Source organism: Zingiber officinale, chromosome 1B (genome assembly GCF_018446385.1).
Source record: "Zingiber officinale cultivar Zhangliang chromosome 1B, Zo_v1.1, whole genome shotgun sequence".
NCBI lineage: Eukaryota > Viridiplantae > Streptophyta > Magnoliopsida > Zingiberales > Zingiberaceae > Zingiber > Zingiber officinale.
Window position 1 is genome coordinate 142,463,178 of NC_055986.1, and position 15,036 is coordinate 142,478,213.

The following is a 15,036-nucleotide window of genomic DNA, read 5'->3' on the forward strand; positions in this document are numbered from 1 at the left end:
TTTATGTAATAAATATATTTAAAAATAATATATTATTTATTTTAAATAATAATATTTAATTATGTAAATAAAATTATAAGAATAAAGATGAAAGAATGAATCGCGGGAAAAATACTCTGTGCGGAAGCTGACAAGGAGGTAGCTCCCTCTGGTTGCCTCTTGGCTTCGTCGTTAAGCGAAGCTCTCATCTCCGTTGTTCTAAACACGAGGGATAATGGGGAGCAAACTCAACCTAAAGCTCCTCATCGACACAACCGCGCAAAAAGTCAGTCTTTGCAGGAGCTGGCAAGGAGGTAGTGGACTTCTATTCAGCCTCCACTCGTTGCCACTTGGCTTCGTTGTTAAGCGAAGACTCCGCTATAAAATGCTCTCATCTCCGTCGTTCTAAGCACGAGGGATAATGGCCAGCAATAAGGATAATTCAGTGGTGAGCAAGCTCAGCCTAAAGCTCCTCATCGACACGACCGCACAAAAAGTCCTGTTTGCGGAAGCTGGCAAGGAGGTAGTGGACTTCCTATTCGGCCTCCTCTCGTTGCCTGTTGGCTCCGTCGTGAAACTCCTCTCCAAGGATCGCATGGAAGGCTCCATTGGCAATCTGTACAAAAGCATCCAGGAACTCGACGACTCATACCTTCAAAACAGCAAAGGAAAATCCACCCTCCTCAATCCAATTCACTCCATCTCTCCCTCCCTGCTCCTCCCGGGACCCTCCTCCTCCTCCTGTAAGAATGTTTACTTCCAGTGCGTCAATCGAATTTACTCTGGCTGCTATGAGTGCGTTTCCAAAGTGAATGGAGCGCTCTGCCCCCACTGCAAGAATAAGATGAGTAAACAAATGACATACGTCGAAGGTGATGAGAAGGATGACGACGTGGATCCAAATGTAGGATTTGTGAAGGGCGTTGTGACGTATACTATCATGGACGATCTGACGGTGACGCCCATGTCCAGCATCTCTAGCATTACCCTCCTAAGTAAGTTTAACCTCAAGAATTTGAACGCACTTGTCGAGAGGGATGTGACACTAGGTTTCAATGAGGTAATATTGTTTATCCTTGTTAATCAATCTCTATTTGTTGGGGAAAAAAAGTAATTACACATGCTATACGTGATTTGGAGTGGCAGGCTCTAGAGGTGTTGGAGATCTCCTTGCGGTCGAAGAAGGTCCTCACCAGCGTGTTTCTTGGCAAGAAGTAACCCCATCGTCGTGCAATTAACTACGGAACGGGTTGGTAGCATACAAAATTACATTTTGCTGTTTGTAATTAAAGACAGATAGAATCTCTACATTTTGGGGGCTTATTTTGGCAGCGCATGACAATGTTAGGGGAGTGAAAAATACTAAACTATATATGATGTTTACTATGATCTAATGCTTTTAATTAAACTAGATGATCAGGTATAAAGATTTTGCATCCTACTCTTTTATCAACTTGAAGAAGCTAATCAATATTTTGTTACTACTACACTCGAATTTTTTTTCTCTTCTTAGGTGAAGTATTCTGAACTGACACTGGTTGGAATTTGGTGAGGATATTAATGCGATGGTTTGAAATTCCTAGAAGTAAGAAATGGCAGCAAATCAACCACTATGAAGCATTTGCAATAACCAATGGTTCTGTTTTTTTTGGCTCCTATGCCTGCACGTATACAACACTTGCTTAGCAGAACAATGAATTGCTTATATAAATGCTTTTCTATGGAACCTGAGCTAGGATTTTGTGATTTTCCAGTTTGGTCTAATCTTCTTTTAACTGTAGATTCTGTTCCTAGAATCCGATCAAATCTAAAATGCGTCAAAAATGCTAAAGCTTATTTATTAGTTGTTAATTCATCCTGATTTAATTTGAGTGGGACATGAATAGTTAATGTGGTTTTCTGATGCCGTGCCAAACATAATTAAACTCATCATTACTCCCCAAGAATGTTGCAAGGGCTCATGTTATATGGTTTTGTAACTCTATATGATGCCATAGTTATAAGACAAGTGAACATAGAGAAGACGCCAAGTCAGCCAAACAGAATTAAACTCATCACTCCTCCCCAAGAATGTTGTTAGGGCTCATGTTATATGGTTTTGTAACTCTAGGATGACATAGTTACAAGACAAGTGAACATAGAGAAATGCCAAGTCTTGTAAATTACAATGGTTTGAATAGCATGTTGTGAGGGTTGAGAGCTAGATTGTTACTTAATGCCATACTGACCAATTATAGTAGAATCAGTTCCGGTCGAATAGCATGTTGTAAGGATTGAGAGCTAGATTGAATATGGAAAAAAAAAAAATTGAACTCCCAGATCTTGTAGCTGTCCCGGTAGAATCAGTTCCACCTGGAATTGTAAAGGTGGAAGCAAATGCAACTTTTGCAAAGAGTACAGCAACCACAGTGACAGAGTTTGTGGCATTGTTAATGCCTTCACTGTGTAGCTTCCTCAGGTCCTTTGCAATGCCATGGACATTTTTGTTTGCCTTCCTTGTCTTCTCTAGTTGTAGGTGGACATCATTTTTTATCTCAGTAACTGCCTTTCGGATCTCATCGCGAGATTGATTTAATTCCATGGCCCTAAACGCATCCTAATGAATCAATCATTCCTTAATTTCAATAGATTCTTATGAAAGTGGCAGGCCTTCAGCAATATCAAGAGCAGTCTGGTGCTCCCTTGTCAGTGCATTCACATTTATATCAGGGTGGTGTGGGAGAGCCACTACCGCCTACGAAAGTGGGAGTAACGTGAATAAGCATGGTGGAGAAATGAAAACCTTCGATTTCTGCAATAAGAAGAATCAATTTGAAGTCAAAGATAGCCGTATAAGTAAATTCAAGTCCCCACAAGGGTGTCTAGTTCGCTAGAGATAATAACTTTGTTACAATTGGACAGGAATTAATTTCTAGAGGATGCATGCACTCTGAAAACCCTTGATTTCTGCAATAAGAAGAATCAATTTGAAGTCAAAGATAGTCGTATAACTAAATTCAAGTCCCCACGAGGGTGTCACCTGGAATTAATTTCCGGAGGATGCATGCACTCTGAGAAGAAACTCCTCCCATCCTTTGCAATTATGAATGTTCATATTGAATTTTGCAAATGAAAAAACAATGAAACTGGTTATTCTCTTTAAAAAAAAATTTCTTTAGCGCTGAGTCCTTTTAAACCACCGGAGATCAAACTAACTATTCTATGCATTCTCTATATATATCAACGGGATATTAAATGAAGAAAAGGACAAACACCTCCTGACAAAAGTCACCAATTGAAATCAAGACAACCTGAGATAATGTGAAGAACTCAATAAAGAATCAATTTTTTTAACATACTGAAAATAACAAATTTCAAAATTGTAAGTTAACCACCACAAATTTTTTAAAAGCATGGTGAAATACCAAATTATATAGCTGTACAAGCTTTAGCCACACATAGAACACATGATTACCACTCGGACACCCATTGATTAACTAAGGCTGTTTGATGATTTTATATTGAATTGCCTTTCACAATATAAAGTTTGGTAGGCAAACAAGTACTAAAGTTTGGTGTGCAACAATCCAAACTTTATTTCTTTACTTCAGAAACTACAATCAATAAGCCTTAACCCATAATGGCGCAGTCAATGCCCGATGTAGAATGCCTAAACAACCCAATAAGAACATCTATCAAACCTGATTACGAAAAATAATACTGCCTCAGTTCTTTTCTTCCTTGTTGCCACATGTAAGAGTGTCGCCCGCTATATCTGGTAGCATCACTATGGCTGGAGGATCAGCATCTACAAGAGTCACAATTTGTTCCTTTAATTCCATATGGAGAGCAGTTAAAGCAATGCTCAAGCAATGCTTCTACAACTTGAAGATGCCCTTGACGAGCAGCAAAATGTAGAGCACTCTTTCCATTGGCTTTCGATATCACAATTAAGCTCACATCTTGTTTCCAGCAATAACTTCATGCAATTTCAGTGTGACCTCTCATGGGCAGTAAGCGGGGTGACATTTGATTGACCAAATGTCTTGATGAAATTTGGGTCATGATCAAGAAGTACCTGGACAATTTCTGTATATAAAATATCAGTGATACCTCTTTCAAGTGAAAGTGTGACAATCTAAGGTGACAAAAACTATCAACTCTCAGGAATGTAATTGTGAGTTGTCAGTTCCTTCTTCAAAAAGTAACTATTAATTGAAAAAAGAAATTTCGAGCAATTGTCAGTGTCCTAATAAGCAAAGAAGTTCAAGCCTCAAACAAGAACATCACATTGCCATAATCAAGAACATCAAGTGAGATATTTATTAATAATCTCACACAACATAAAAGTAGAAAGACTTTTGATCAAACTTCAAAATTTCAGGTACGGCATAGCTACGCAGTAGCCATCGGTCCATAACAGGTTACATCTGAATAAAGCTCAGAATTTAGAAGCTCGTCACTAATAGTTGTAGATCAGGTGATTATAAAAAACCTTTGGAATTTGAGTTCATACTATGATTGGGATGCTATCTCACACCTATGCATCTTTGTTTTCCTTTTTGTTTGCGATTGATGATACAGTTTTGTACATGAAATATCAGGGAACATGATCCTGCTAACCTTTGTGTCCTTCTCTTAGCTTGCAGCCACATGTAAAGGCGTAAAGCCTCAAAACCTGATCTATTCTTCCTGGAAAGGCTCTCCCGCGATCGGAGTGTTAGAAGAAGAATAAAAAGAAGATAAAATAGGAGCGTAATAATTAATCTTATTGTTTGTTGATACTTGCCCTCAAGACAATACAATATATAGGGTTTAAACAAGTACTCGGTCAATTAACCAATTAATAAATAATAGAATAATTCTAAAAATTATTCTGAGAATTATTCTAATAATTATAACAGAATTATTAGAGTAATCCTAAAACTAATTTGATTTGATTTGATGATTTGATCCGGTCAATTCTGGTATTTCTCTTTTATCTCTTTTATCCCCCGACAAACTTAACGGGAGATCTTTGACGTTGAGTTTGCTTGCTAACTTGTTGAAACATTGTCTGGATAATGGCTTAGTAAAGATATCAGCAATTTGATCCTCTACAGAGATATAAGAGACGGATAATTGTTGAGTTGCCACACGTTCACGAACAAAATGAAAATCAATCTCCACATGTTTTGTACGAGCATGAAAGATTGAATTTACTGTGAGATATGTTGCTCTGATACTATGTTAGAAGAAGAATAAAAAGAAGATAAAATAGGAGAGTAATAATTAATCTTATTGTTTGTTGATACTTGCCCTCAAGACAATACAATATATAGGGTTTAAACAAGTACTCGATCAATTAACCAATTAATAAATAACAGAATAATTCTAAAAATTATTCTGAGAATTATTCTAATAATTATAACAGAATTATTAGAATAATCCTAAAACGAATTTGATTTGATTTGATGATTTGATCCGGTCAATTCTGGTATTTCTCTTTTATCTCTTTTACCGAGAACTTCAACAGCTCTACCACAACATCAAGAAATCCCTTCTCTGCGGCGACGAACAACGCCATCTCATCCATGTCGTTCGTCTCGTTGGACATAGCGCGCGGATTTCAGCCACCTCAGTTTTGAACTCGACGTCCCCAGGCGCTCCTGTGACTTGCGCTTCCCCTAGCAGCACCGCGAGGTGAAGCTCAGTATCATTCATGTCACCTGCTTCACGTACTTTTTAGCCCTACCCAACGGTATCACTGGTCTCAGATGGATTTTTTTTTTTTTTTTTTTTTTATAATCAAGTTGTTTGAATTTTAGAAGGTCTTCCATTAATTTATCTATTACATAAATAAATTTTATGTACATTTAGAAATTGATCTTTAAAATATTTATTTTAAATTTAAACTTTTTTTTATTTTTTAATAAAAAAATTATTGGACCAATTACTGCTAGTTAAAGCCTTATTATTAGCATTATTTTAAAATATTTTTTGGAATTTAAAATCAATCAAATCATTTCGAAAATTTTCCTCTTTGCATTTTATTTCAAGTCACTGATATTATTTATTCATTCACATAATAATAATATACAATAGTTCTAAGAGTATGGTACTCAAAATATTCAAAACAATAAATAAGAGAATTAATATTATAAAGACATCTATAATATAAAAAACCTTTTAATATTGCTATGGATCTAAGAGTAGGATTTGTGAATGATAAATCAAATTTTAATATGTTCTAGAGTTGGCCTGTCACTAACTAGAAATTGCCAAACACCTTTTTAATAAGCTAAGTTTTTCTTTATTAAAACCAAGGTTTTTTTAATAAAAAATCGTGCTTCTTGGTGAGGGAGAAACTGAAGACACAATCATTGTGCCAGGGGAAAAAAAGAAAAAAGCTTCGGTATTTTATAAAAAAAAGCGTAAGCAGAATATGTTATTTATCAAAAGACGTATCATTGTTCTTGTTTTAACCAAAGGATGCATCAAAAAAATTATAATTTCTTTTTTAATCCTCCCGCCGACCGTTGCTTCTCATTCATCATTTTTCAAATATCGAAACCACTTTTTTAATTATAAATGAATTTGTAGTTCGGATGCACGTACTCTCGCCCTCTCTTTTCTCCATTCCTCTTCTTGGTCTTATAAGCATGAAACGATCATGAACCTCTTCCGCTTGCCATACATCCTCGTGATAATCGGCGGGATTGTACGAGACGAGTTCAAAGGACAATAGCGATTAACATCCTCGGCGTTGAATGACAAATTTCTAGCAAGAGTGAAATTAGTAGAAGAAGACAGATAAAGATTTACTGATGTATGTATAACTTTACTACTATAAAATAGGTTAGTATTGTTAAAAAAGAAATCGTTTTTGTAACAAAGGGTGATGAAAAAAATCGTATTTATGGTGCCATTGGATGTGTGGAGAATTAATATTGAACGACACCTGTAATATGATGTATTTCATCACTTAATTGGTTTGCAAGGTGCACCAATGTGATGCTAGATTTCAGTTAGACATTGCTCATCCAAGTTAGGTTGATAAAGTATGTATCATCACGTTGGGCCTGATATGCGATTATATCATGCCCACTTTCTTCGTTGATCAAAATTTTAATTTGATACCATATCTATCTTCTCATCGCTCAACCCGTCGTAGTTATCTGGAGTTTGCATAAACCCGATTAACTTATGTCCATTAGTGAGTTTTGATCAAAATCCACTGATCGACCTAAATATTTTTTTATTACACCCATTTAACATGTTGTAAGTTTCTGATGTTGCAATGAGTTAAATTGTACTATCCATTACTTATTTAGGGCTCTCAGTCATTGTCCAACGTTATGAGAAGTTTCTTCTTCAATGCGAGCATGATATCAACCTATATCAGGCCCAACATGGACCTAATATGGGATGTTATTAGGTCCAACGTGATCTTTGGTTAAAACCTAGATTTTACAGTATATATACCTTTTTCTTGCTCAATCTTTCATAGTGGTTGAAAATATACAAAATTACAAAAATCCTAGGTCTATCAGTCAGATTCTGTCACCATCACTGATAAATTATGAAAATCTAATGTACATTATAGCTAACATTACTTGGTCTTTGCTAAATTAATATGTACAGCAACACTTGATTATGTAGATGTAACTTTGCTAAATTAGTTTTTAAATTTTTTATCAGGAACGATCATATTACTGAAAAAATTCTCTCTGAGATATAGGATATGCTTGATGAAAATTCTTGTAGGGGACATGAAGCTCATGTAGGAGAATTATCTAGAACAAATATTCCATCGTCTTCGAAGTATAATGGTGTGCCTAACACAAATAGAAATACAAGAAGTAATTTCACATTTGATCTAAATGAAGAAGCAAGTATTCAAGAAGAGGTTCTGAATCCTTGTACAACACTTGGTGATTACTTTGAGCCTACTTGGAGTGAGGAGGAAGGGTATTATACCCGAATTCAAGAGGAATTACAATGTAATGTAGATATACAAGAATTCTTACTGATGATATGCAGATTGAACAATATGAAATTTCTCCAGAGCAGTACAGTGACTTAGAGGAGTAACCAATAGCTGATGATCCATATATTCTAAATTCTCGATTGCTCCAAAGGTCAATTGAAGAGGCAACAGATGAGCATGAATTTTGTGTTGGACAGATTTTTTCGTCTCGACAAGAGTTCAAGAATACACTTGTGAAACATGCCATGGTTAAACATATGAAATATAACCCAGTTGACACTCAAAAAAATAAAGTAAAAGTCGTCTGCTTCAATCAACTATGTACATGGAGAGTAGTTGGCCAGGGGGATGTAGAGTTCATTGTACGAAATATGTAAAGGAACATCAATATAACACCATTAGGGAAAGTGCTAATCATCAAGCATGCTCTTCCTCCTTTGTAGCATCTTTTGTTGAAGAGCAATTTCTTGCTAATGAACAGTACAAGCCAAGTATGATTATATCAGATATAAAAGCTAGGTTTAGAGTGATCATATCATACAGAAAAGCATACATAGCTCGAGAGAAAGAGATGAAGAAAGTCGTTGGAGATTATAACCAAGCATATAGAGATCTTTCACTATATCTACGTGAATTAAGAGTTAGGGATCCTGAAACCTATGTGGCACTACACAGGAATGGGGATAATTAGTTTTAACGCTATTTTTGGGGGTTTGGAGTTTGTAGAAAAGCATTCAGGTCTTATCTATGCAAATTCACTACAACAAAAATGTTAAACAACAACACCACAAAGACAATGATTTTAGATGAAACTGTTGTAAATTTGGTAAAAGACAACGGTTTTATCTAAAGCCGTTGTCTTTGAGCTCCCATAAAATATAAAAGACAACAGTTTTGTGAAAACCGTTGTCGTTGAGCATTTTTTTTTTAAATCAACAACACATTTTACAACGGTTATCTAAAACCGTTGTCTTTAAGCGTTTTTTAGGGGCTACGACAATAGTTTTGATAAAACCGTTGTCTTTGACTTTATTTATTCCATCATTTTCCCTCTCACAATTTTACTTTCCCTCTCTTCGCAAATTTTTTCGGTGCCTTATTTTCCCCTTCTCATTCTCGATCTCTTCACGCCATCCACTTCTGTGTGCTCTCCTCTCTCCCTAGTGAGTTGGTTTCTGAGCTCGACGAGGCCCTTTGACCTTCCATTGCTGCTTCTTCGCCAAAGGTGGCACTCCTCTGTCGATTCATAACCTGTTTATCTTGTTGAATGAAGAAGACAGCTGCTCATGGAGGACGACGATTTATTCCTCCAACAGTTCGATCCAAAGACTTGGAGATCACAGCCGAGTTCCTCACCAATTGGCTTCCCTTCCTCACCCGATCCCTCTGTGACGGCTGCTCCTCCACTGTCTGAAGCTGCATCGACTCCCTTCGCCCAAGTATCTCCTTTCCTTTCTCGGTTCTTGATTTGTTAATCCCTTTCCCTTTGGAAGAATGCTAGATTACTTAGTTCGCTGGGGTGGTGCTCTTCTTTAGGGTTTGCCGCCGAAGCCGACGCGGATGCCTCTGGGTCCACTTCCATAGAGGATCGGGCGTCTTATGCCTCTGCTAGCTTTGCTGCCCCCTTTCCCGATGCCCAACCAACTGGGTAGGACTCGGATCTGACGTCTTCACCGGAGTTCCCTCAAATCCGGATGTCTTGGGCCGACGTGGCTCAAGAAGACAAGCTCAAGGAGGCTGCGGTGTAGGAGGAAAAGACGGAGGAGTCAGGGAGGACTTCGATTGAGGGAGCAGCAAGAGTTAAAAGGGAGATTGCGAAGAAGGAGATGGGATTGTCAAGGGAGCAGAGGGAAGAAATACACTTTAGGAATGTTGTCAGGAAGAAGGATTTCATATGCCTGGAGAGGGTCAATGACAAGATTGTTAATATCCTCAATGTCCTCTAGCTGCATACTGGAGTATTCAGCACTGCCGAGCAAAAAAGAATTGTGGATCTGGTCTATGAGCTGCAAGAGAAAGGGAAGAATCATGAGTTGGGAGGTGAGTACAACATAAAAAGATTAGCTTTAAGCAGTGTTTATTTATTTATTGTCAATCCTAAGATAATGATTCAAGAACCCTAATGGAAATTGGGCACCTTTTTAGAAATAATGTAAAAAAGATCAATAGATAAGAGCACTGAGAAGCAATCATCATCATCAAATCATATTGTTATTTTGTTAGTTTTTGTCCAAATACCTATCAAACACAAATATTGTGCTGACTTAACAAATATATGGTTGATACATGGTTTGTAGTTTCACTTCATAAATGTTGAAGACCCTCTTGGATGACTAACAGCTTCTCTGTGCTCAAGTATATTCATCTGTGCTTTCTGTTTATTCGCTTGAACTAATAGTATGAGCACTGATCCAGAAAAAATTATAGTCATGTTTGTCTTTCCATTTATTAGGAGGCCCTGATTGGCAGCATATATCCTGAGTAGAAATTGAGCTAACACCTACCTACCGTCTGGCAGCCAAGTTGTCTTTGTATGCATTGCTTGTTCCTTTTAAGTTCTGGATCAGAAGGTGCATCAAAGATTGTCTTCCATCTTGCATTTGATTAATGATGCCTTTAATTCTGTTTTCTTCTTTTTGATGGTTTAACATTGAAAGATTATATTGAATATGTTGTTTTTGCAGGATGAATACTTTCAAGTAAACAAAATGTCAACAAAACATAATGGATATTTTGTAAACAATGGAAAATTAGAGCAAATGTAAGCTTCTGCCACATAATTCGTTTTTCCTTGGTATTTGTTTGCTTTATTTGCCATATTTGAAATGACTGTTTTGTTTTATGTTCTCTAAATATATCTTTTATTTAAAGTCATCTCAGGTGTGACTGCTATTATCTAGAATTTCAATCAAGTATTATAGTTTTTGGCCATTGTGTTATCTGCAGCAATGAAATCCGAAATTGCAACTTTAAGCAACATTCTTTTGTGGTTATATATATAAACTTATTTATTCTAAACTAATGCAATAACAAAACAAACCCTCAACTTACATTGAAAATTGAGACAAAATTGATGAAGCACTGGAAAGTATCTCACACTGAGTACAAAAAATGTCACAATAATCCTAAACTGAAATATTAACATGGATATGCATAGAATGTTGGATACAATCCTAAACTGAAATATCAATGTAGGACTGAACTTATTACACCATAATTCTATTAATACTAATACTTCTTAATAGTTATACTTAAGCATTTGAATATAATTTAGAATCTACAACTAGTTAGCTTTTCATGAATTTCCTTGGTATGGTTGACTGTATAATATTGGCAGCTGCTTTGAACTATTCTAGTATGTCTTTAAAATAGAAATGTTTTCAAATCTGTGAATGTTGTTGCAAACTCTTTTCTAATTTGTAAGCCTCTTGTCATTTTTTTATGCTTGTCTTGAGACAATTTTTAATATTATTGCATTATCTTTTTTAAGGGAGGCTGCTAATAGTGACGTTAATCCAACATGTGGTGGTTTTTTTAGCTAAGATATTATGGTCTTTCTGATTTATCTGCTCTTTCCTTGGGTGTTACCTGTGTTAGCCATTTATCTCAAGAAACACAGAAAATAGTAGAATATATTCCTAAAATGGTCTCTTCTATCTGGAATTTTCTTGAAACTTGATTTATGAAGTGACAATATTATTCATTGGCTTTGTTTCCTATAGTGAAATTCAATGAATGTTTTAAGTTGTGCTCAATTTATCTCAATGAATGTCTTGGCAGATAAGCTGAGTCAAGCATCAAAAAATCAACTAGTTTTGGTGTCACATAATGTTGGGTAAGTAAGACTTATAATATCAGTTTTAATTTATTGTTTCGAGAAATATGCATGCAATAATTATGTGATTTGTGTATAGTTATCATTGGATTCTCATAGTCATTGATCCATATAAGGAGATAGTTTATTTGTTGGATTCGCGACCTCCTCCCTCACCACCGGCCGCAACCCTCGGTTTATCTCTTTCCCCTACGTCGCCCAGGTCACCTACTCATTCCTTGTATACGATTTGTTTCCATTGAGTTTTGAGCTTATCTCGGGCTTTAAATCACGGACATCGTGAGGTAGGTTCGATTCAATGTGCTACTTTATGCTAATCCAAAGGCTTAGGGAAAATCTAATTGTGTGAGCAATTGTATTGGCTGGAAGGATAATCAAACAGTGATATTTTTTCTACAAATCTTGATTCGCAAGAACCTTGTCATTTTGTAACTACAAATGTTTTAACTTTGTGAGCTCAAGTTCATCGAATTTGTTATTGTTATATTCTGTGCAATCAAAATGGTCCTTTTTTATCAATCATGTTTTAATCACTTTCTACATGTCAGGTAGCGTGTGTTCTAATGTTCAAGCTTTAGTGAGATGATTTCCCAGTTTTTATCTAATCTCAAATTCTAGCAAGGTATCAACTAATATATGTAGAACCATGGTGCTTTTGCAGGTTTTTAGGATAATGAGGGACATTGGCTGGATCCCCATTAAAGGAAACAGAGAGCAAGCATATATCCATCTCAATAATAGAATACCTAATCATTTGAAGTTTGACCTGAATTGTCTTCTTGTAACTCATGGAAGACTTTTGTCACAGGTGTTCTGTTAGAAGAGGTAATTAGAACACGGGAGATGGGAGCATGCGGTAATCAGAACACGCTTGTCCTTATCCTAATTTTCTAGAATAATCCTTCTTTATACTTTACAGCCAATGTATTAATCCTTAAGGAATTTAATGTTGTTTTTCTTCTGCTGAAACAAGAATAAGATGCTCTGATGCTATCTAATTTTGCACTTGAGAATCAATTACACACAGCTAGGTAAGAGTTAAGTCATGCTCTGTATCAGGTATGAAAACTCTTAGACAAGTGCATGTTTTGTTGACCAGCTGCTTTATGCATCAGAATATGTTATTTTTTTTTCCTTTTGTGCATGTAGTTATAACATATTTTTATCTTTAATTTGGTCATTTACTTTTCTCATTAAAGTTTGTTGTATGGATTAAAGCTTGAGGATATAGAAGTTTTGTCCAACTTAAACATAACGTCATAGATTTTGCCAACACGATAAAATGAGTCCAACTCAAGTACAGAGAGCTATAGAGGAAGAGCGATACAGTGATGCAGCTTTCATTCGTGATCATGTTGGGGCAGGACTGGTCAGTTTATTAGAATTAACTTGTTGCCAATTCTTACATCATCTTCATTAAGCTATGCTTGTCCCAATTTTTTTGTTTCAGCTACATGAAGCTATTCACTCCATCGAGCTTTATTCATTTTGCTATATGCAAGGCTATAACAGTGGCTGCCAATTCTTATATACTGATTGAAAAAGAATCAGCAAGTGAGAAAAAAGAGTTCAATGAAATCCTACAAGTTGAAGATTGTGATGGGACTTGTTCATTAGTTGGCTATTGTTCATTAGTTATAAATGGAACTTATTTGTTTATTTGTATTGAGATAAATTTTATTTAAACATGAGACATGTTTCTTCTTTTGTGATTGTAATTCTTGTATAAGTAACATTTTGAATGATATTGATGTGAGGAATATTCTTTCTTTTGTGATTATGATTCTTTATTATATATTTATATTGAAATATAATATATTGGTATTAAAAGATAATAATTTAAAAGACAACGGTTTAAAATAGTTATTGTTGCCTATCACCCTCAAAGACAACGGTTAAAAACTGTTGTCGTAGCCCCAAAAATGATTGTAACGGGCAATGCTATTAAAAAAAATACTCTAAACAACAACGGTTTTAAACCGTTGTCTTTTCATTCAAAGACAACGGTTTTAAACCGTTGTCGTAGCCCCCCACTTTTAACAACACTGCCAATTACAATGATTTTAAAGGCTTACGACAACGGTTTTTAACTGTTGTCTTTTAATGTTTTTGTTGTAGTGATTGATTGGAATTGATACTACACATCTAAGAGGAAAACATCCGGGTGTGTCGTTGATGGCTACAACAATTGATGCTAATGACAATGTCCTCCTAGTAGCCTTTGACATCGCTGAAGTTGAATATGGGTCTGCATGAGAGTGATTTTTGGATCATACAAAGAGATTCTTTACTATTGATGCACAGTCAGTATAATACCCCGGTTCTGAGATTCTAGTTAAGTATGACTTAAAATGTTAAATGATACTATCCATATCACCAAGGTGCACCTTCCTTTTAGGAAGTCCAAACTTAAGAACCCCAAAATTAAGCGTGTTTGGCTTGGAGAAATTTGAGGATGGGTGACCTCCTGGAAAGTTTTTCAGGGTGCGTGCGAGTGAGGACAAAACACGCTAAAAGGACCTCCAGTGGTCTGTAGAGCTAGTCGTCAACCTGATGGGCAATTCTAGGTGGTGTTTGATGGATCGAAAGCGCTAGAGGGGGGTGAATAGCGCTCGTGGCTATTTCGTTTTTCGAAATCTCGGAATCGTAAGAACTTGAGTAATGCAGCGGAATAAAAACAGACACAGAGAACACGGAGAATTTACTTCGTTCGGAGCCCACCCCCCCTCTAGCTACTTTTGATCGCTAACAGCAACAACTATAAGTTCGTTAAGAGTATTACAAACTAATTACAATTCAAAGCTGTAAAAAGATTATACCGACAACAAAAAGATTAAATCCGAAGCTCCGGGTTGTCGGGGTGTCGTTGCAGCACTTCTGGATTGAGTCGTTAGCAGCTTGTCACAAGGAGATTGCTTAGATGATTGTTCTTTTTGAAGCTGCACCTCAACCCTCCTTTTATATGAGGCTCCGGGCGCCTGGGACCTTTCCGGGCGCCTGGAGTGTGACGTGGCTAGCCAACCAGGTTGCTCCATCTGGCGAAGTCGTGCAGGGGATAAACATTGGTCCCGGGCGCCCGGACCTGTTCCAGGCGCCCGGATCCATCCCGGGCGCCCGGACCACCTTTTTCCAGCAGGTTCCTCACCTGCAACACAAGGTTAGTCCGAGCAAATACCCTGCAAAATAGTGTTAGAATCTGATAAAACATAGTAACGAATAATTAACAGTCTTCGGACTATCTGAGTCTGACTTCGGATTTTCAACCGGAAATCCT

General features: G+C 36.6%; 1 protein-coding gene, 1 long non-coding RNA gene and 1 pseudogene across 3 annotated transcripts; 2 read left to right on the top strand and 1 right to left on the bottom strand.

The window, feature by feature from the left end:
- LOC122042930 overlaps nt 1–5,661 on the bottom strand; it is a 62,576-nt pseudogene extending 56,915 nt beyond the window's left edge.
- LOC121982803 lies at nt 395–1,759 on the top strand. Of its 2 annotated transcripts, XM_042535869.1 has the most exons (3): nt 395–1,039; nt 1,126–1,228; nt 1,493–1,759. In XM_042535869.1, exons 1-2 carry the CDS (start codon nt 401–403, stop codon nt 1,195–1,197), a joined length of 711 nt encoding a protein of 236 aa, XP_042391803.1. In that variant the 5' UTR covers nt 395–400; the 3' UTR covers nt 1,198–1,228; nt 1,493–1,759. The 2 variants fall into 2 exon arrangements, with proteins under 2 accessions (XP_042391803.1, XP_042391800.1); XM_042535866.1 differs by having other exon boundaries at nt 1,126–1,759.
- Nucleotides 5,662–10,443: 4,782 nt separating the features above from the next.
- Nucleotides 10,444–11,728, top strand: LOC122005752. Its single transcript, XR_006118535.1, has 3 exons — nt 10,444–10,497; nt 10,612–10,688; nt 11,708–11,728. It is a non-coding gene; the product is annotated as an uncharacterized LOC122005752 (long non-coding RNA).
- The last annotated feature ends 3,308 nt before the right edge of the window (nt 11,729–15,036 follow it).